This window comes from Cyprinus carpio, unplaced genomic scaffold (genome assembly GCF_018340385.1).
Source record: "Cyprinus carpio isolate SPL01 unplaced genomic scaffold, ASM1834038v1 S000000001, whole genome shotgun sequence".
NCBI lineage: Eukaryota > Metazoa > Chordata > Actinopteri > Cypriniformes > Cyprinidae > Cyprinus > Cyprinus carpio.
In genome coordinates this window covers 789,899-813,634 of record NW_024872754.1, presented here as the reverse complement: position 1 = coordinate 813,634, position 23,736 = coordinate 789,899, and the positions used below count along the sequence as shown (strand labels likewise).

Genomic DNA, 23,736 nt, shown 5'->3' with positions numbered 1-23,736 from the left:
GGGAGAGGTACATATCAACTCGTCTATGTTGAAGGAAGAACATAATGGAATATGGAAAAATGGTGGCATTTTCTTTTAATTTTTGAAAGAGTTGATCTGCCTGCATGGATTTCTATCACAACCTCATGTTCATCTTTAACACTAGATGAGACTCCAGTAGTACAGTATTAATACTCGGAGGATTTTACCTTCCTCTCTTTCAGAAAGTAACACTTATTATACACTGTAAAACCTGACAAGTCACAGTAACTCAAACCGTTTGAGTAAACAGATTGCCTTTACTTAAACCATGTAAGTTTTAAAACTTTGCAATTATGTAATCAAGTGATTAATTAAGTGCTGATTGAGCTTTAGTGATGAACAGCTGCTGTTAACAAACAGCATCACCAGCTCCACTTATTAATAACCAGACGTCTACAGAAGATCTTATTGAGAATTAACTAAGGTTTAGATGTTGATTTATTGTTTCATTTGAAGTAACCATGTTAGAGATCAGTGTTTGCTTTAGTTGGGCTCTTGACCCTTGATTTGTGTCTTAGATTATTATTTTTTTGGACGTTGTAACCATGTGTTTTTGAAACATGTTTGTTATAACTCAAAAAAAACCAGAGAAAATATTATCAGGTATTGGTTGTTATACAGCATATTGGTGATGATAATCATCAATTATGGAGCTGTTCAGAGTTCAAAATCTTACTAAATATGTGTTCCATAGTTAGTTCAGTTGATTACAATGAAAGACATTCAAAAAGTCAGTGGTTTTTTCATAATCAGTTAATATAAAGAACTTTCCAAACAGTTTGGTCTTCTATGGTTTCAATTAGTCACACACAGACATCAATAATCAGAATATGAACCTCAACAATGGTTACGAAAAAAAAAAAAACATGCTGCAACCCATGCTGGGTACTATTGTAGTACAAAACTCATCCATGGCTCCCAGCATGCTCTGCTGCATTGTTTTTGTTTATGGTCACCATTGTTGAGGTTCATATGCTGATTATTGATGTCTGTGTGTGACTAAGTGACACCACAGAAAACCAAACTGTTTGGAAAGTTCTTTATATTAACTGATTACCACAAAACCACTGGCTCTTAGAATCACTTTTACTGTAATCAATCCAACTAAATTACACGACACCTATTTCATCAGAGATTAGACTCCAAACAGTTCAATAATCAATGACTATCATCACCAATATACAGTATAACAACCAACATCTAGGTACAGGTTAGATAAAAAATGCTAACCTGAATGCACCGTAAGTTGCTTTGGATAAAAGCAGCTTCTAAGAGTGTGAGTGTGTGTATAACACCTGATGATATTTTCTCTGGGCTTTTGAGTTACAACAAATGGTTACAACAGCCAAAGAAAAAACTAAGACAGAAATCAAGAGTCACGAGCCCAACTAAAGCAAACACTGATCTCTAACATGGTTACTTTAAGTGAAACAATAAATCAACATCTAAACCTTAGTTAATTCTCAATCAGATCTTCTGTAGACGTCTGACAGAAAAAAAAGTCAGTCTGGTTATTAATAAGTGGAGCTGGTGATGCTGTTTGTGGGGTTGTTTAATCAGATCTTGAGAGATTTAATGTATTTTATTTCAGTTTATTTTATCTAAGGCTGTGTCTGAAGTCAGTTGTAGTTCTTGTGTTTCTCTTTCTTCAGTAATTCTGTTTGTTAACAGCAGCTGTTCATCACTAATTCACAATTATCACTCAATTAATCACTTAATTATTTAATTGCAATGTATATCTTCTTTCAGTGAACTCAACTGAATTAAGTTCAGAGTACTCATAACTGTTAAGTTTTAAAAACTTAAATGGTTTAAGGCAATCGGTTTCCTCAAACGGTTTGAGTTAACATAACTTGTCATGTTTTTAAGGATATCTGTTTACTCAAACGGTTTGAGTTAAGTTACTTGTCGGGTTTTACAGTGTAGTGATTACAGGAAAACCGAGCTAATATCAGACATTACTGTCTTAAAAATGACAACATTTCTTTATCTTGCCCCAGCTAGCTCTAAGTGGGACTCGAACCCAGGTCACCAGCATAAGAGTAACTATATGATTTTCAGTCAGATTTCTCAATATATTATTTCATTTGTCTTAATTATGTCACAGTAATTTCATTTACAGAAAATTATTTCATTTAAAATTTTAATTGATGCTTCAACAAATAAATTACAAAATTACCAAGGGTTTATATATAAAAATAAATACTAACTATATACACACACATATAAAATCACAAAATAAATAAAACAAAAAATTTCACAATATCTTAAATGTACTAAACAACACAGTTGTTCTTCTAAAATGAGCATTTTTATCATGCTCCTCTGTTTAGGTTCAGTTATTTTACTCTAATATCAATGTACAGGTCCTTTTCTACACAATTAAGTGAAATAACTGAACATAAATATAGGAGCCTGATAAAAATGCTAACAGTAATGCTATTATTGCTAACACCATTGATATTTTAGCTTCATCCATTAAAACTAAACAAGTAAGTTCACTTGTAAACATGTAAGTCATTATTCTGATTAAAAACAAGAAAACAGACAGCGGTCAGTGTTTAGATCAGCGATCAAACAAGCATCTTCTCAGTCGCTCAGACTCTGGTTGTGTTACACTGCAGTAATGTTGATGAGAAACACTGTGAAAAGCTCAGGCTGATGACCGTTTGAGATTCCTTCCCATCAGATCTGATCAGAGCTGATTCTCAGGATGAAGCTGCAAGCACAAGAAAAAAAGACACTATTGTTCAGAGCAGTGTTTGCAGATTTCTCCGAACTCTCAAACTGTGTGCCATGTGCACTCTGATGTTAGTAAAAGCACACACACACACCTGAGTCTGAATGGACCTACAGGGATGCTACATTATTAGTAGTGTAACGCTTCAAATTACACACAGTTCTGCTTTTATCATGGTTTTAGGGTCACGTTTTGGTACGGTTCTCTGTGTGCTGTGTTCAGTGAAAATCTGTGAAACAATAATAACATAAGAACAAATAAACTACAAGCAACAAGATGATTTCTTGCTCATCTTCTGTTTGATCAACATTAAAACCCCAGACAGCAGGAATATTAGGCTGCAGTCATGACATAATCAAAATCATAATCATGATTCAACACACTGATAGTGATACACATGCGTTGTCTTTCTCCACTGTGTCACTTAAGACAGAAGCTGCTATGTTTGCTATGATGCTTGCCACGATCAGTGTCTGTGGTTCACTGTGCAATGCTGTCTTTTGTGATTGGCCATAATCTCCGCAGACTGCAGCCAATAGAAATGCTTCTCTATCAGTGTGTGTGCTGCTCCTCACAGAACAGATCGTGAAATCAGATCAAGTTTCTGTTCACAGATCACAGATTAACCACTGCACATCTCCAAGAAAACACAGCACTGTTTACTGATGAATTCATCTGAGTCAATGATCCATTCATAAAGAGAGTCACTTGCTTCGTTCCTAAATGAATCAGCCGTTTGAATGAATCGATTGAATGAATGATTCAGTGAGAAAGACAATGACTTGCTGCTGGCCGTTTCAGTTTCATTTTTAAAGTATAAACTGAGTTATTTAAATTGTTCAGTATATTCAAAACTTTATATTTACAACATTAATTTCATAACATCGTTATTATGAATTTAAATGCATTCCTCGTTAAACAGTCTGTAAATATGCCACGTGTGTGTTGTTTCTGTGCCGCCTCAGTGCAAAGATAACACATGATAAAATTTAATAGTTTCCTTAATCTGAGCAGTACAAGTCCTGGCTAGTTCTAAGTTTGTTACCAGAATAGACAATAAAAAAAAGGACTCAATTTAACAAAGTTAAGTTGTTGGGGTGGGGGGGGGTGTCAACTCCTACATTTGTCCTTCGTGGACAAAAGTGGGCACCCATAGGAAATGAATGGAAAATACTTTAATTCAGAGCATTGTTTTGTTTGTTTTTTCCAATAATCAATAATTGATATTTTGATAGTTTTATTTTTAGGTTTTGGCTGTCTTGAGTTTACTGGAATGATTATTATTAATATTTTATTTTTTTCTGAAGTAAAATAAATATTAAATATAACAAAAATAAGAATATTTTAAATTAAAAAAAATGTACTTTTAAAGTTTTTTTCTAAAGTAAAAGCAATATGAAATACAAAAAATTGCAGGGAATAAAATTAATTAAATCACTTAAATACAGTGTAAGTTGCTTTGGAAAAGAAGTAGATATTTGATATCTTTGCTGTATTAATAAAGGCAGATTGCTAACTCTTTCTAAGCTGTTGTGTGTGTTAGTGCAGAGCAGTGGTGTACAGTCAGGGAACAGCAGCTGCAAACATCATCATAAAGACACCAAGACACTGACGGATGATCGTTTAAAGCACATTAACTCTTTACTCTGCTGCCTGCTAGACCTCTGCTTGCTCTCCTTCCACTAACACACGTTACAACACACTCTTGACATTTGTCTGATAAATATATATATATACAGAAGAATGTTGGTAATTAAACAGCTGCTAAACCCTGTGGACTTCCATAGAAGAAAAATAAATTAATTAATTATAAAAATACTACGGGACTCAATGGATTGGTCAGAAACTGTTGGTTGGGTGAACTCTCTCTTTAAGTAGATCATAAAGATATAGTACAAACCTGCATCTTATTTCAGCTTGAGATCTGTTTCCTCTCACCTTCTGCACACTTGAGTTCTACCTGAAAATACATTACACTGATTTTAGAAATAAACAAGTAGCATTTACTAAAGCAAATGTTTTTTCTGTGCTTTAAAGCAGCAAATGCATGAGATGTTTTATCATAAATGAGAATGATGACCGTGATCAAAATGAACAGTAAGAGAAGTTAATTAACATGAGGAGGAGAGAAGAAGGTCAAACAGATGTCTGAAAGCATGGAAGCTGATAAAAGATTGCTGGAAAATATTGTTACTGCTTTAACAACAGCAGAAAATCAAGAAGAGGAGAAGCAGTAAGAATGCATTCAGAAACACTGAGACTTGTGTTTAAATGTGTTGAATAGCTCTGACAGTGGCGGCTGAAGACCTGTGTGGACACAGATTACAGTGAAGGAACACATTATATAATAATACACTGAGTCTGCATGTTCTTACCGGACTGCCTCAGATCTCTTGTGTCTCATCCGCTGGAGGAAGCTGTTCATTTCCAGCTGTTCTGCTGCATGACACGCTTTTATTCTGCATTGCTCTGTAGTTCTTCAGCAGCTCTCTTACTGCTCCTCCGTTCATCTTTCTCTCTCTCTCCTGGTCTTTATTCTTCATCTCTCTCTGTCTCCAGTGTGAAAGATAAATGATGCAGAGCTCTGCTCCTGTCTGCCTCTGCTATGGCTTTCTCTTCTTTTAGTCATTCACCCATCAGCATTTAATGGAAGTGCTGAAGAACTCAGGAGTATCAACTACAGACACAGTTCTCTTTTTGTTTCTCCTCTCTTCTGCTCTTTATCTCTGCTCTGACTCTCTCCTCCATCTCTTTTCTCACTCTCTCAATCTCCTCTTGTATTTGTTTCTCCTCTTGTTGTTTTCTTTGCTCTTCTTCCTCTCTTCTGAATCTCTGAGCATCTTCGTACATCTGGTTACTGTAGTGTCCTCCTCCATTCTGCTCTATCATTGAGTCAATCTTCTGCAGGAGATCATTCACCTGCTCTCTGTTATTCAGATCTCTGTTGTTGAAGATGTGATATCTGCCTCCACACTGCTGAACTAGATGTCTTAATCTCCTGTTCTCCTTAATGAGGTCCTCTATGGGCTCATCTTCCAGCAGATCTCCATGAGTGAAGAGAATGATGGAGTATTTAAACACCTCCTGACCCAACATCATCTCAATCATCTGAGGAATCTTCTGCTCCTCTTCGGTGAATCTCATATTCACAGGAAACACAATGAGAAAAGCGTGTGGTCCAGGACTGGATAAATACACACTTCTGGCTATCTCCTCAGCTAACTCTTCAGGTCTCATCTGTGTGTCAAAGAATCCAGGAGTATCTACTACAGACACAGATCTGCCTGAAACAGTGGCGTGTGCTTCTGAACATTCACGGGTAACTGAATTCATTCTCTGAACAGATATGAACTCTCTCCGTCCCAGGATTGTGTTTCCAGCTGCACTCTTCCCAACTCCACTTTTACCCAGAAGAACAAGCCGTCTGATGAGAGATGGTCAGCAGGAGCGTCTGGTTCAGTGTTTTGAGGTATTTTCCTCATTAGCGGATTCTCCTTCAATGTCTCTAGGACATCTCCTTCATAACAAAGAAGAAATATACTCATGGCAAATAATTTTGATTAAAAAGTGTCAGGAATTATATATATTTGTATAAAACACTCACCCAAACTGTTCATGTGTGGCTTAAATATTTTTATAAGAAGCTCTTGAATTTGTCCAGTATGTCCTTTCGTCTTGTTGTTGAACACGTGGTATCTCTGATCATATTTCTGAACAAGGTTCTTCAGCTCTTCAGTTTCATTGATGAATTCTTGTATAGTCATGTTTTCATCCTCCAGTTCATCTCCTCTGGTGAAGAGGATCCAGGTTTTCTTCAGGCGCTCGACTTCCAGCAGTTTCTCGATCTTCTCCACAGTTTCTCTCTCTTTTTCAGTGAATCGGTCAGCTTTGATGACCAGCAGAAACACACAGGGACCTGATTCACATCTCTGAAGAACCTCTTCATTTATCATCTTCTGAATCTCATCTTCACTCATATCTGTGTCAGTGTTAATTTTGGCAGGCGTTTTTGATTTAGTCTTAGTCTTAGTCTTGAGACGAAAATGCTTAATAGTCTTATTCACATTTTAGTCATTTGAGTCTTTCATAGTTTTAGTCTAGTTTTAGTCGACGAAAAGTCATTGCATTTTAGTCAACTTTTAGTCACTACTTTTAGTCAATAGCTTTAGCCAAACTGTAGTTACCAGAATTTATTTTGGTAGCGATTTTATATGTAGTTTTCAAATTAAAATAATCATTAATTCTTCTCTCTTTAGACCAAATCAATTAAGCTTATGAGAAATTTGAATCAAGGACTGAATTTGGAAAATCTTGAATAAATTATGACAATTTTCATTTTTGGGTGAACTTTCTCTTTAAGTGAAAAAGGAGCAACTTATAAAAATAGTATATATATACAGGTCCTTCTCAAAAAATTTGCATATTGTGAAAACGTTCATTATTTTCCATAATGTAATGATAAAAATTAAACTTTCATATATTTTAGATTCATTGCACACCAACTGAAATATTTCAGGTCTTTTATTGTTTTAATACTGATGATTTTGGCATACAGCTCATGAAAACCCAAAATTCCTATCTCAAAAAATTAGCATATCATGAAAAGGTTCTCTAAACGAGCCATTAACCTAATCATCTGAATCAACTAATTAACTCTAAACACCTGCAAAAGATTCCTGAAGCTTTTAAAAACTCCCAGCCTGGTTCATTACTCAAAACCGCAATCATGGGTAAGACTGCCGACCTGACTGCTGTCCAGAAGGCCATCATTGACACCCTCAAGCGAGAGGGTAAGACACAGAAAGAAATTTCTGAATGAATAGGCTGTTCCCAGAGTGCTGTATCAAGGCACCTCAGTGGGAAGTCTGTGGGAAGGAAAAAGTGTGGCAAAAAAAACGCTGCACAACGAGAAGAGGTGACCGGACCCTGAGGAAGATTGTGGAGAAGGACCGATTCCAGACCTTGGGGGACCTGCGGAAGCAGTGGACTGAGTCTGGAGTAGAAACATCCAGAGCCACCGTGCACAGGCGTGTGCTTTTGAACCAGAAACAGCGGCAGAAGCGCCTGACCTGGGCTACAGAGAAGCAGCACTGGACTGTTGCTCAGTGGTCCAAAGTACTTTTATCGGATGAAAGCAAATTTTGCATGTCATTCGGAAATCAAGGTGCCAGAGTCTGGAGGAAGACTGGGGAGAAGGAAATGCCAAAATGCCCGAAGTCCAGTGTCAAGTACCCACAGTCAGTGATGGTCTGGGGTGCCATGTCAGCTGCTGGTGTTGGTCCACTGTGTTTTATCAAGGGCAGGGTCAATGCAGCTAGCTATCAGGAGATTTTGGAGCACTTCATGCTTCCATCTGCTGAAAAGCTTTATGGAGATGAAGATTTCGTTTTTCAGCACGACCTGGCACCTGCTCACAGTGCCAAAACCACTGGTAAATGGTTTACTGACCATGGTATTACTGTGCTCAATTGGCCTGCCAACTCTCCTGACCTGAACCCCATAGAGAATCTGTGGGATATTGTGAAGAGAAAGTTGAGAGACGCAAGACCCAACACTCTGGATGAGCTTAAGGCCGCTATCGAAGCATCCTGGGCCTCCATAACACCTCAGCAGTGCCACAGGCTGATTGCCTCCATGCCACGCCGCATTGAAGCAGTCATTTCTGCAAAAGGATTCCCGACCAAGTATTGAGTGCATAACTGAACATCATTATTTGAAGGTTGACTTTTTTTGTATTAAAAACACTTTTCTTTTATTGGTCGATGAAATATGCTAATTTTTTGAGATAGGAATTTTGGGTTTTCATGAGCTGTATGCCAAAATCATCAGTATTAAAACAATAAAAGACCTGAAATATTTCAGTTGGTGTGCAATGAATCTAACATATATGAAAGTTTAATTTTTATCATTACACCTTTTTTTTAAACATTTTTTTAATGAAAACAAAATAGTTAATTTTATGTTAGGCATATAACTAAAGAAGCACAATAAGACAAATACAATAGAGATACAAATTAAACTCATTTTTCAGATACTGTAGGTTTTACTTAACATGTATACATTTATTTAACATCTTTTGTTGGTTAACATTAATGACAGATAGGTATTTAATTTGGAATGCTGTCCTTTTAAGACGAAAGGCATGCATGAAATACTGACACACGTTCAGTTTTCACCCACCTGTTTGCGTTCATTTAATCCATACTGTATTTAAGTGAGATACTCTACACGATAAACATTTGGACTGCTGTGTGTGTATTTGAGCGTTGAGAACTGATCGCGCGCTGTACATGAGAACTGAGGAAGTGGAGCGTGCGTGCGAGAGAGAGAGAGAGCACTTCTATAAGCGTGATTTCGCCTATCCCGCCTTCACTAACTTTAAGTTAATCGACAACGAATTGTGACTCCCGGGAAAAACGGGACGTCTGGTTACCTTGTCCATACCCCTTCGGGTGCTGAGGCCATTGTTTCAGATCACTAGTTCACGTTTTATTAGTCTATCCACCCAGCTAACAGGGAACGTTCCCAGAACATTCAGTAACGTTCTTTAAAAGTTGTGTAAATGTTAGTACAAAACGTTATTAAAATAATGTTTTCGGAACGTTCTTATAACGTTGTTAATGTTCTTTTAAGGTTGCTAGAAAACGTTCTTAGAACAACGTTCTCGGAACGTCTTTAGGACGTTATTTGTCCTTGATGAATGTTCTTATAAGGTTGACAGAAAACGTTCTTAGAACAACGTTCTCGGAACGTCTTTAGGACGTTATTTGTTCTTGATGAATGTTCTTACAAGGTTGATAGAAAACGTTCTTAGAGCAACGTTCTCGGAACGTCTTTAGGACGTTATTTGTTCTTGATGAATGTTCTTACAAGGTTGATAGAAAACGTTCTTAGAACAACGTTCTCGGAACGTCTTTAGGACGTTATTTGTTCTTGATGAATGTTCTTACAAGGTTGACAGAAAACGTTCTTAGAACAACATTCTCGGAACGTCTTTAGGATGTTATTTGTACTTGATGAATGTTCTTATAAGGTTGACAGAAAACGTTCTTAGAACAACGTTCTCGGAACGTCTTTAGGACGTTATTTGTTCTTGATGAATGTTCTTACAAGGTTGATAGAAAACGTTCTTAGAGCAACGTTATCGGAACGTCTTAGAACGTCTTTAGGACGTTATTTGTTCTTGATGAATGTTCTTACAAGGTTGATAGAAAACGTTCTTAGAGCAACGTTCTCGGAACGTCTTTAGGACGTTATTTGTTCTTGATGAATGTTCTTACAAGGTTGACAGAAAACGTTCTTAGAACAACGTTCTCGGAATGTCTTTAGGAAGTTATTTGTAATTGATGAATGTTCTTACAAGGTTGACAGAAAACGTTCTTAGAACAACGTTCTCGGAACGTCTTTAGGACGTTATTTGTACTTGATGAATGTTCTTACAAGGTTGACAGAAAACGTTCTTAGAACAACGTTCTCGGAACGTCTTTAGGACGTTATTTGTACTTGATGAATGTTCTTATAACGTTGTTAATGTTCTTGTAAGGTTGATAGAAAACGTTCTTAGCACAATGATCTCAGAACGTCTTTAGGACGTTATTTGTACTCAATGAATGTTCTCATAATGTTGAGAGAAAACATTTTTAGAACAACATTCTTAGAGCATTCAATTTTATTTAATGTAATTTCTAAATTAATTAATTGCTAAATGTTATTATGGTGTTATCCTAAAACATTCTGATAATAGCAGGTCCTTATAGTTGCAGGCTACTTTATGAACGTTATCATAATGTTGGGAGAAACTTCTTTCTTATAGGCTATATAAAACCTATGAATAGAATAGAATAAAATAAAATAGAATATGATAGAAAAATAAATGTATTTAAATATGAAACTACAAACCTGGAGTAGGTGGTGGCTAATCGCCTGAATGTAATTTATAATTATTAATTATATATCTTTTATAATTTATTTAAAGTCACTTAGGCATATTAAGTGAATGGCAATCACTGTAAAAGTGAAATTTGCTAAATTTATTTAAGTCAAAAAATTTAAAAGATTATTTCAACTTAATTTGTGATTTGAGCTCTATATTTGAGCTATTTAGGTTAAGCAGAACTCAAGCTAAATAAATTACTATAAATTAATTTAATCTACCATACAATCTATGATTTTTACGTATAAATGGCTGACCACAAAATATTTAAAAGAAAAATGAGCATAATTCATGATTTCAAACATGTTAAAAGTAGTTAATTTTACTCGACAAAATATTATCTGGGTGTTTTTCAAAAACCGCGCGCATTTTCAGTCAGTCGTGTCCACACTCCGCTCATCCCCCGCACGACCGCGCTCACTCGCACTGATCACAGCAGGACTACTGGCGACGCGGTCACGGAAAATAACAGGTAACGTTAAGCATTTCGAGCTTCTTTATTCCTATTAAAAGCACTTTTGAACGTTTGTGTTTTACTGTCAACTTTAACTGAAGATTAACCAGCTTAGTTATCATAATGTGTGTAACTTTAGCTAAGGGTAGCAAGGAGCTAACGCACCATTACATCAACGTTATCAACGGCAAGTGTTAAATATGCAGTGTTATACACAACAGTTCGTAAGTGGTAAATTAATAAATATTTTTGGTGTTTATCACAGCCAGACACAGACAAACGAGTCCCGCAAAGTGTATTTTTAAGCTTATGTTAGAGAGACGGCTGACAGAGCATCTTCGTCATCTCTAACCGTCACTCCCGCCACAGATCTGAAGCGAGGTAAAGCCAACACACATTCACTGTATTAAAACACCTTTAAACTTCTTGTTAATTTTTATTGATTATCTGTAAGTTTCATCTAGAATGTCTATGTGATGCTGATCAAGTTTACTAAATCCACCGAACGGTGTACAAACGGGCTGAAGAGCTTTATAATGGCTGTTTAAACTTAGTTAACATTTTACACTGTTATTTGCTCCTCACGTTGTCTTATTTAAAATTCATATTATCAAATTGTTTGTCATACTTTGAAATCAATGTTTTCAGTGCAAAGGCATAGAGGGGCGGTGTGATGGTATTGGCAGCAAGAAGGCTGCAATACTAATATGGGCCTGAAATGAAGTAAGTAGAATTCACATTAAACAAATTGATGGGCTTTAGTGTTGTACCAAATGTTATTTGTCACGTTATAAACAGTTATGTAAATACATCGTTCTTCAGTTTTTATTTTTTGATGATTTGCCATAAATGCAGATGTAATGATGACCAGAAATGACAAGCAGCACAAATGTTAAGTCTTCTGAAGCAATACTATACTTTTGTTTTGTGAATATTAGATTAATCAAATCGTGAATACACAGATGAAAAATAACAAACCTCAACTAACATCCCACAAGAATAACATCATGACATCTAAGAACCAGTCATGTGTAATTCAGACTAGGGCTGGGCGATATATGAAAAAAAAAAAAAAAATCTCGATATTGTCACATTTTTTATGATATATATCTTGATATATTTGCATTTGCATTTAGATAATAAAAATAAAAAAAAATTGGGGGAAATAGTTAAACTGGGATAAGAATTTTTATTTTATTTTTTTTAAACAAGTTTTTAGCTAAGAACACAAGTCTGTCTACTGTCTCTGGTTTAAGAGAAGCTCTGTGGCATGAAACTATGTTCCCACTGCCCTTAAAATCCTCTCAGATGGGGAGCTATTTGCTGAAGCACATAGGTATTTCTTATATATATATATATATATATATATATATATACCAAAGACTTATACACTCTCTGTCTATATTGTGAAAACTGGTAAGACAAATGAAAAATATTATAAAAGTTAAATTCCTATAAGTAATTCCACATTGCCATATTTTTACACATGATTCATAAAAATAAGCTGTCCATAAATGTTGCTTAATTGTGAGTTAAATTTCTCTAATTTTGTGTTTTGTGTTCAGGAACAATATCAGTCATTCAAGCTATGATCCTGGCAGATCTACTATCTGAAAAAAGATTTTTTTCAAGACACACAAGGTAGGACACAGTTCAGAACTTTATATTTACTTGGCAACATTTTTCTGAGATCAGCAGAAATTACTGAATAGTTGATCTACGGATGCTCATTTTAAATGGTTAACCATTAACAGACCGTTAAGAATTTTGACCGATTAAAACAATCAGTTAAATGGTTTAAAAAGTCATTTATTTTCAGTAATTTATCAAAATATTTAAAAAGGTTTGCTGCATGGTTAAAATATGCTACGCGTATACATGTTTTTAGTTTTTTTTAGAGAAAAACAAAAACACAAGTCCCATTTTATTATTTAATTCAGAAATAGGTCTGATGCCAACACAAAATGTTTAAAATCATTATAATAAACTGTAAACATAGCTAGACTATTTTAGTTCCCCTCACTCCACAACAAATCATTTCAATTAACTGTATTTAGAAAAGAACAAGAAATAGGCCTTTCAGAAGTTATAGCAATATAAACAACAAGCCAAAAAGGAATTAATTTAGGCTAAAACGAAACTGAAACCAGCGTTGGGTCTCTCATTCGACACAAATTAAAATGTTTCCGTATTCACGATGTATTTGAATGCCAAATTATTATTTATTTATTATTCATTCGCGTTCCAATATCAAATATGTTTTGCATAACATTACGGTGGTACGGTGATAACACTTAACAGCACTGATTTTACTGCATATTTAAACTGAGCAGTGTGGTTTTTCCCCCATGTTTGAGTGAATGTATTATTTATGATGATGAACAGGCTGCACTGTCAAAGTAGCAAAGCTTAACTGTGAGCGTGCATGCAGCGCCAGTGCAATCACTTGAGTGTTTCCTTCTAACAATGAAAGCAACTACTCGTTTTAGTCGTAAAGATAATCGGAATTGTAAACGGTTTGCCTTTATTTGTGTAGATTCACAATAAAAACAAATCTTTTTGTGTAAAATAAGCCTAAAGAAAAATAGGATGCCGCTTTCTGCTGTCTGTTTCCTTTTGTGCACCAAAAAAATTAACCGAAACTGCATTTTTCATTCATTTTCATAATATATTAAGTAAAAAATATATTTCTCGTATAGGCCTATTTGTTTGTTTTATATATATATATATATATAGAGCCTAGCTTTATTATGTTTTTCTCCTCCCGCAGAAGCGCTGCAGGTGTGTGATGTGATTTGAAGACCATGTGAATCCTCATGTTCTGTTGTTAGCGGCTTTTTGCACATGTAAAAATTAATACAAATGTTAGTATTTTTAACGGGTCACATACACTGATCCTTTCTAATTTAATTAAATTCTAATTTAAAATAATCTTGTCGGTTAACGGTTAATAATCGGTTAACGACCGTTGGTTGTCGGTTAGGAAAAAAAACTAAAATGAACATCCCTAAGTTGAACATAGTTGAACCACTAAAAAATTAAAATTCTGTCATGGTTTACTCACCCTCATGTTGTTCAAACCCATTTTGAATTAATTGTATTAATCTTTAGACAATTATTATTTTTTTTTATAATCTTTCATAATTATTGTCTTTCCATTGGAAGTCTAGGCAGTAGACTTATTATTTCATAGGAATTTTGTAATAACACAGTTTGTAACATCAGCCAATCTGTTTACTTTACAGATGGAGTGTGGAGAGACCGGACAGTTCCCACAGTGCTAGTTTTTCAGCACCCACACCCCACACACAAATTCATATAGAAGTTTTCAATAATAAAAAGTTTATATGATAGTTTATATTTAGCTATGAAGTTATAGTTCATTGTCATAAATATTAAACTAAATATTAAAGTCCCCCCTGTAGTGAAAATCAAGTTTTTATGCTGTTTATTTGTCTTTGTGGTTTTAAATATTGCTACATTACAATCCAATAACCAATCACATTAAAGAATCAATTCCTATCATTAGAATGCAAAATATACCAATACCAGCACAAAACTAAAAATACATTATAGCAAAAAAAACATTAAGCTGTGGTTTAATGTGAATTTAGATACAATATTTGACTACGGGAAACTTAATTTTTTTTTACATGATATGCAATTTTCACCAGTCTGTTCAATGTATTAATGAGATTTTTGAAAGTGATTATCTTTAATAATTCAGATACCTGTTGAAATGCACATAATTATATACTTGCTCGTATCTTGAATGTTGTGTTAATAAACATTATGTTGAAAGAATGTTGCAACAGTGCTAACCTGAAAATAACATTTTATTAAACTACACTTTGTAATGTTCAAATGAATGTTTATAGAATGTTTTATTTTTAATAAATTGTAAGTGGAAAGAACATTGTAGGAACATTCTGGTAACCATAAAATAACATTCCAGCAACGTTAAGCAAACTGGACATTTTAACGTTCCTGGAATGTTCCAGATAAACGTTCATAGAATGTTATATTTTTTATGAAATGTAAGTTTCAAGAACGTTGTAGGAACGTTATGCTGACAGTAAAATAACATTCTGGGAACGTTAAGCAAACTGGACATTTTAACGTTTTTGGAACGGTCTAAATAAACGTTCATAGAACGTTATATTTTTTATGAAATTTAGGTTTCAAGAACGTTGTAGGAACGTTATGCTAACCATAAAATAACGTTCTGGGAACATTAAGCAAACTGGACATTTTAACGTTTTTGGAACATTCTAAATAAACGTTCATAGAACGTTATATTTTTTATGAAATTTAGGTTTCAAGAACGTTTTAGGAACGTTATGCTAACCATAAAATAACGTTCTGGGAACATTAAGCAAACTGGACATTTTAACGTTTTTGGAACGTTCTAAATAAACATTCATAGAACGTTATATTTTTTATGAAATTTAGGTTTCAAGAACGTTTTAGGAACGTTATGCTAACCATAAAATAACGTTCTAGGAACATTAAACAAACTGGACATTTCCACATTTTTGGAACGTTCAAAATAACGTTGCCACAACCAAAAGGGAACATTAGGAAAACGTTCTCAGAACATAAATTTGTTAGCTGGGCATCCACTGCGGCTGCTATACTGACTAGATATGCAAACGCCCCTTATCCGATCGCAATCCAATGACAGGGACGCACAATTTGAAAGACAAAAGCCCATAGGATGCATTTTGAATGTCTGGTAGTCCTCAAATAACATTATAGTCCAGTCTCGTCTAGTTAAACGAAAACGCGGTATAAATTTCGTCATAATTTCGTCATCAGATATTATTTTTAGCTCGTCAACGTCTCGTCTTCGTCACAGAAAAAATGTTCGTTAACGAATATTTTTCGTCGTCGTCTTCGTTAACGAAATTAACACTGATCTGTGTTAAATAATCCTGGTGTGTCATAAACAGTGACTGGAAAGATACCAACTGATCCAGATTCAACAGCAAGATCTCGAGTGACAGATCTGGAGCTTTTCTTTGAGAGGAAAGCTTTTCGTCCCAGGATTGTGTTTCCTGATGCACTCTTCCCAGCTCTTGTTTTTCCCAGAAGCACCACATTTAAACCTTCAGTTTGTTCCATTTTAAAGATGCCAAGTGCTGTAAGACAAAAATGCACATGTGTAATTCACATCCCATAAAATAAGGTTATAAAGCTCTGCATTCAGTGAATATAGCTCTGAATACTCATGATCATTGTATGAATTCACTCATGAAGTCCTGTAGAAGTCTCTTCCAGCATCTCTAGCCAGGTCCATGTAATTTGCATTCATTTGTTTTCAATTTAATATTGAAAGTAGGAGAAATATAAAACTGTGCATTTAATAAAATGAAAAAGGGATGGACCAACTTTGCCATTCCAGGCCACTTTCCTTCAGAGTTTATCTCCAACCCTAATCAAACACACCTGAACACGCTAATCAGTGTCTTCAAGACTAAACTAGAAGGCTACAGGCAGGTGAGTTTAATCAGGGTTGGAGCTAAACTCTGCAGGAAAGTGGCCTGGAAGGGCAGCGTTTGCCCATCACTGGGTTAAGGGTGTTCTGGATATTGGACATTATATTGTCGTTTACCTGTTTCAGTGATATTTGGCTTGCTTTTAATACCATATATGCTTGAATGTAATAATGCTTGACTTGATGTGAAATAAAATAATTTGGAAATTGAAAGATTATAAGATGGTTTAAGATAAGATAAGAGATGAGTAATAAGCAATTGTGAAGTTGGTTTCCTGAGTTTGATGCTTTTGTAATTGACTAAAAAGGTTAATGAGAGCATACGCAGAGGTGAAGAAAGCAAGGTGCAACCTCGATCAGAGATGAGCCAGAAGAAGAGGAAAACTGGCAGACCAAGAAGTCAACCTAATCAACTAAGAAAACACATCGTAACGTATTAAGCATGAGTTACTTTCCAGCCAGGATATGGATGACCGTATGTCTATGATGGAGTTGGAATTCACCAATTTAATTCCTGCCTGCTAAATAAAAGTATTAATTTCTTAAAAAATAAATCACTGACCCCAAACGTTTGAATGGTAGTGTAGAAATTATGCAAATATGAAACTTCTATTATACCTTTAAAGGGATACTCCATCCCACAATGAAAATTTTGTCATTACCCTTACGAAAAAGAAGTTTATTCAAGTGTGCTATTAGTATACTTCTTTTAAACTAAAAATAGGAAAGTATGCTTTTTAGTTTACTTTTTATGTACTTCTCAGAAATGGGCTTTATGTACTCCTCAGAAATATACTTAAAATAACATTTAAGTATACCTGACTTATACTTACAAAAAGTCTAAATATACTTGAACTTTACTTAAGTATACTTAATAAAATAAACTTGAAGTATACTACTTTTTGGTAAGGTTAATCACTTACCCCCATGTCGTTCCAAACCCATAAAAGCTTTGTTCATCTTCAGAACACAATTTAAGATATTTTGGATGAAAACCGGGAGGCTTAAGACTGTCCCATAGACTGCCAAGTAAATAACAGTGTCAAGGTCCAGAAAAGGTATGAAAAGCATCGTCAGAATACTCCATCTGCCATCAGACGTGCAATCTGGGTTATATGAAGCAAAGGGAACACTTTTTGTACATGAAGAAAACAAAAATAATGACTTTATTCAACAATTCCTTTGTCAACAGTCTCCTCTGTGTCTCTCCGTATCATCATATGCTGCGTGTGCTCTTCTGTGTCCTCCGCGCCACAAGGACACACTGTTTCTACGTGTATTTAGCTTTGATTTGAAAGAAAACGGTGCATCCAGTGCAAACTTGACACTGTTATTTACTTGTCAGTCTATGGAACAGTCACAGGACTCCAGCTTTTCATCCAAAATATCTTTAATTGTGTTCCGAAGATGAACAAAGTTTTTACGGGTTTGGAACGACATGGGGGTAAGTGATTAATGACAAAATGTTAATTTTGCGGTGGATTATCCCTTTAATGGTTTGATTGATTGATTGATTGATTGAACAGACACAGAAAATGGCATTTCTTTATCAATTATATTACTGATAAAATGTGATTCTAATCACAAAGTTCACTCCTTATAAACTCTTGGTATGTCTGTTTCTTGCAGGTTGCTGGGATGTTGGTGTACTACATCCTCTCTGACGGGAAACATCCTTTTGGGGACATTCGTGAGGAGAACGTCAAGAAAGGGCAGTACTTTCTTGAAGATTTGCAGGATATAGTAGCAAAGGATCTCGTAGATAGGATGATCCAAAAAGAACCAGCAAAAAGACTGACCATTGATGAGGTCCTAGATCACCCTTACTTCTGGGATGAGGACAGGTGAATAATACATTTTTAATTTTTAATCTATTTTTAAGAAGCGTACATTTTTTGCTGCTTCTATCACTGTAAACTTCAAGTTAGTTCATCTAGTGTGTGTATCTAGTGTGTAAACAATGTATTTGTTTCATCTGCGTGAAAGAATATTTACAGTGCGATGTTTGCCACCTACTTCTATGAGATCTTTTGCATGGTTTTCCACTGCAGACTCACATTGTGTTACATCTCTCATGCTTGAAATAGTTTCTTCTGTTTACTCTGGACTCTCCTCTCAATCAATGCCAGGATCTTGGTTCTAGATTTTGGACTCTTTAGGTTGGCATCTGTCTTGAGCTGTGAGTCTGAGAATCGTAAAGTAATAGTTCACCCAAATATTACAATTCTGTCATTATATATGAGGGTGTCATGCTGTTCAGTCATAAGGACCACTTTTATGATTTTAGAGCTGGACAGCCCTCTTTTAGGTTTAATGTATTGACAAGTGTGGCCAGAATATTCACATTTTCTGTGTTCTAGCCATAATGATTTGAAATAACATCAGTGTGTGTAAATGATGACTGAATATTTATATTTATTTCAGGCAAGATACAGTCCTTAGAAAGTTGGGTGATAGGCCTGAAATTCAGAAATAGAAGACTTTAGCTAAATTTCATGACCTGTACATGAAAGAAAAGGAGCACTCAGAGGGAAGAGAGCTGACCATTTATGAGGCCTTCGATGAACTTAAAATTGAGAATGAAAACAAGTAGGTTATTTACATAGATCTAACATAATATACAAACCCGATTCCAAAAAAGTTGGGACACTGTACAAATTGTGCGTAAAAAAGGAATGGAATAATTTACAAATCTCATAAACTTATATTTTATTTACAATAGAATATAGATAACATATCAAATGTTGAAAGTGAGACTTTTTGAAATGTCATGCCAAATATTGGCTCATTTTGGATTTCATGAGAGCTACACATTCCAAAAAAGTTGGGACAGGTAGCAATAAGAGGCCGGAAAAGTTAAATGTACATATAAGAAACAGCTGGAGGACCAATTTGCAACTTATTAGGTCAATTGGCAACATGATTGGGTATAAAAAGAGCCTCTCAGAGTGGCAGTGTCTCTCAGAAGTCAAGATGGGCAGAGGATCACCAATTCCCCCAATGCTGCAGCGAAAAATAGTGGAGCAATATCAGCTTAAAGTTATCATCATCTACAGTGCATAATATCATCCAAAGATTCAGAGAATCTGGAACAATCTCTGTGCGTAAGGTTCAAGGCCGGAAAACCATACTGGATGCCCGTGATCTTCAGGCCCTTAGACGGCACTGCAGCACATACAGGAATGCTACTGTAATGGAAATCACAACATGGGCTCAGGAATACTTCCAGAAAACATTGTCGTGAACACAATCCACCGTGCCATTCACCGTTGCCGGCTAAAACTCTATAGGTCAAAAAAGAAGCCATATCTAAACATGATCCAGAAGCGCAGGTGTTTTCTCTGGGCCAAGGATCGTTTAAAATGGACTGTGGCAAAGTGGAAAACTGTTCTGTGGTCAGACGAATCAAAATTTGAAGTTCTTTTTGGAAAACTGGGACGCCATGTCATCCGGACTAAAGAGGACAAGGACAACCCAAGTTGTTATCAGCGCTCCAATTTTCCAACATGACAATGCCAGACCACATACTGCATCAATTACAACATCATGGCTGCGTAGAAGAAGGATCCGGGTACTGAAATGGCCAGCCTGCAGTCCAGATCTTTCACCCATAGAAAACATTTGGAGCATCATAAAGAGGAAGATGTGACAAAGAAGACCTAAGACAGTCGAGCAACTAGAAGCCTGTATTAGACAAGAATGGGACAACATTCCTATTCCTAAACTTGAGCAACTTGTCTCCTCAGTCCCCAGACGTTTGCAGACTGTTATAAAAAGAAGAGGGGATGCCACACAGTGGTAAACATGGCCTTGTCCCAACTTTTTTGAGATGTGTTGATGCCATGAAATTTAAAATCAACTTATTTTTCCCTTAAAATGATACACTTTCTCAGTTTAAACATTTAATATGTCATCTAAAGTGAAAGTGAAAAGTGAAAGTGACGTGACATTCAGCCAAGTATGGTGACCCATACTCAGAATTTGTGCTCTGCATTTAACCCATCCGAAGTGCACACACACAGAGCAGTGAACACACACACACTGTGAACACACACCCGGAGCAGTGGGCAGCCATTTATGCTGCGGCGCCCGGGGGAGCAGTTGGGGTTCAGTGCCTTGCTCAAGGGCACCTAAGTCGTGGTATTGAGGGTGGAGAGAGCGCTGTACATTCACTCCCCCCACCCACAATTCCTGCCGGCCCAAGACTCGAACTCACAACCCTTCGATTGGGAGTCCGACTCTCTAACCATTAGGCCACGACTTCCCCAAATGTTGTCTATCTATGTTGTCTATCTATCTACATCTATGTTGTATTCTGAATAAAATATTGAAATTTGAAACTTCCACATCATTGCATTCTGTTTTTATTCACAATTTGTACAGTGTCCCGACTTTTTTGGAATCGGGTTTGTAGAATGTCCCGAATCATTCCAGCTGATTGAAAAGAATCGGCTCAATAATGGTCATAAAATGGGTATCAGAGAAGATACCAGTTTAATATATTAATTTAATATAAATAGATGATACTTTATAAAGTTTATCTCAATATTTGACTGCAATGGCTGTGACACAACTGCACTAAAATAAGAGCATGATGATCATGAAATTGCGTTCGATACTATAGCAACATATTACAGGTATGTCCTTTCAGAATCATCACGACCTGTAGAAATAAAAGTTTCTCGATTTCTTCACTTTAAAATAATGAGGAGCAGCATATTTTCCTGAAATAAAGGGGAGGAAAATTGCAATATAGTAAAGAAAATTCAAGTTTCATAAAAATTGAAATGGCACACAGACACATTATTGCAGTGTCATTTATCAACTGCATTACAGATTACTATATGTAACAATATGTCATGTTATACAAATTAAAACAATACTGATACATCCTTTTCATTTCCTTTCTTATACTCTGATGATATGAAATAATAAAATTTTAAAAAATTATTTAATTCATAATTCATTTTTCTATCTAAAGGCCTGATCCTCCCACTGTGGATAATAAACCCAATTAATTTACTAAATGTAGTGGGTTGTTCGTCCGTTAGCCTAAAAATCAGCTTAATTAAACAAAACAATCATTTCACAGACATGGAGAGTTACAGACTAATGTTTTTTTTTTTTCTGTGCATTATAATGAAGGCTTTATAAAACTGCACAGCATTTTTAGCTTTTTAATTAACATCCTCTGTCCTACACCAACTACACACACATTTCTTATCATGTATGTCTATGAAAGACGATCGAACCAATCAGAATAGGGTCAAGAGCCCAACTAAAGCAAACACTGATCTCTAACATGGTTACTTCAAATGAAACAATAAATCAACATCTAAACCTTAGTTAATTCTCAATCAGATCTTCTGTAGACGTCTGACAGAAATAAAGTCAGTCTGGTTATTAATAAGTGGAGCTGGTGATGCTGTTTGTGGGGTTGTTTAATCAGATCTTGAGAGATTTAATGTATTTTATTTCAGTTGATTTCATCTAAGGCTGTGTCTGAAGTCAGTTGTAGTTCTTGTGTTTTCTCTTTTCTTCAGTAATTCTGTTTGTTAACAGCAGCTGTTCATCACTAATTCACAATTATCACTCAATTAATCACTTAATTATTTAATTGCAAAGTTTTAAAACTTACATGATTTGTAGTTGCATGAGCCTGACTGAAGCCAAGTCAATACAGTTGTGGAGTCAGTCCAGTATAGTTCTTGATCAATTTTGATGGTCAGTTCTTTCCTCAGAGTGGCAGCCAGCTGAGCGCCAGTCAGGGCAGCACAGAGTTCGAGTCGTGGTATAGACTGTTGTCGTTTGGGTGCCACTCTCGATCTCGCAGCGACAAATGAAACTTGAGTCTCGCCATGTTTATCACTTGTACTGATATATGCAACTGATCCGTATGCACGTTCTGATGCATCACAGAATACATGAAGAGTGCATCTGGTAACTGATAGATCAGTATTTGGTTTGGTATAGCATCTTGGGAATGTGAAATGTAATTGTGACAGCTCACTTTGCCAGGTAAACCAGGCCTGAAGTAGATCTTTGGGAAGATCTGGGTCGTCCCATTCACGTTTCTTGTCCCATAAACGTTGGATAATAATTTTGGCTCATGTTGTGAATGGAATTAAGAAGCCTAATGGGTCATATTGGCTTGCAAGGGTTTTGTAGATGTTCCTCAATGTTGGTACAGAATTTTCCTGTTTTTTTGTATCTGTAACCAAGAACATCTGAAGAGCACTGCCAGCGTAGGCCCAGAGTCATTTCCTGTGGGTCTGCTCCACTTTGAGTGAACCAAAGGTGACTGTTTGCAGATTTCAGCTCATCCCGGAAATGAGCGATTACTGATGGAGTGTTGGTGGCCCACTGTCTCAATTCAAAGCCACCCTCTGAAAGGAGTTTCTGATTTTTGGGCCATCCATCAATTCTGCAATTCTTTGTAGTGCGAGTTGATGTGGTTGACCATAAAGTGCAGTTAGAGACCTCATGGTGTTGGTGTACAGTATGGGTACCTGCTGTTGACATACGAGTCTGCAATGAGCAAAGCATTCTCCTGTTTCAGATGATCAACGAGTATTTGGTACTTGAAACGTTCTTTAGCCTCAACAGGTAGCAAATTCTCCAGTGCAATTTTGAGTCGTGCAAACTCTCTGGGATCCTCACTGCTAAAATTAGGAATGGTGGGAATGGGACCTCTGTAGGTGGGCTCTACATGAGGATAAGTAGGAGAAGGAGGACGCACTGGGTGGTATGGCTGATATGTTTCAGGCGGAGCATCAGTCTGTGTACTGTCGTGGGGTCAAGAATCTCGATTTGTCTGCAGGAGTAGGAGCTGATCGACCATAGCAGTCTGAGTGTCTCTCATAGCATGCATGGTGAGCTAATGTACCCCTTGGCATAAGTCTCTCATCTTGGTAGACTGGACTTGTAACCGAATAACCATGATGAGGTTGCTGATAACCGTGTGGTTCGGTGGAAGGGAAATAGCTGACGGGACTGCTGTTCGGACTATGATCTTTATAAGCTAAGTCCTGAGGCATAAACTGAACAGCTGTGGAAGATTGGCTGCGATCTCTTTGGTCAGTGGACAAATA

At 36.1% G+C, this 23,736-nt stretch overlaps 1 protein-coding gene and 1 long non-coding RNA gene across 3 annotated transcripts; one reads left to right on the top strand and one right to left on the bottom strand.

Moving 5' to 3' along the window:
• Window positions 1-2,200: 2,200 nt before the first annotated feature.
• Window positions 2,201-16,617, bottom strand: LOC109081255 (GTPase IMAP family member 8-like). The gene is made up of 5 exons (XM_042753752.1): window positions 16,079-16,617; window positions 6,337-6,751; window positions 5,137-6,199; window positions 4,662-4,721; window positions 2,201-2,740 (listed from the first exon to the last, which is right to left on the bottom strand). Exons 1-3 carry the CDS (start codon window positions 16,270-16,272, stop codon window positions 5,435-5,437), a joined length of 1,374 nt encoding a protein of 457 aa, XP_042609686.1. The 5' UTR covers window positions 16,273-16,617; the 3' UTR covers window positions 2,201-2,740; window positions 4,662-4,721; window positions 5,137-5,434.
• LOC122142551 lies at window positions 11,103-14,887 on the top strand. 2 transcript variants are annotated; one of them, XR_006158672.1, is made up of 5 exons: window positions 11,103-11,166; window positions 11,414-11,529; window positions 11,797-11,871; window positions 12,714-12,789; window positions 14,394-14,887. It is a non-coding gene; the product is annotated as an uncharacterized LOC122142551 (long non-coding RNA). The 2 variants fall into 2 exon arrangements; XR_006158671.1 differs by having other exon boundaries at window positions 11,129-11,529.
• Window positions 16,618-23,736: the final 7,119 nt, after the last annotated feature.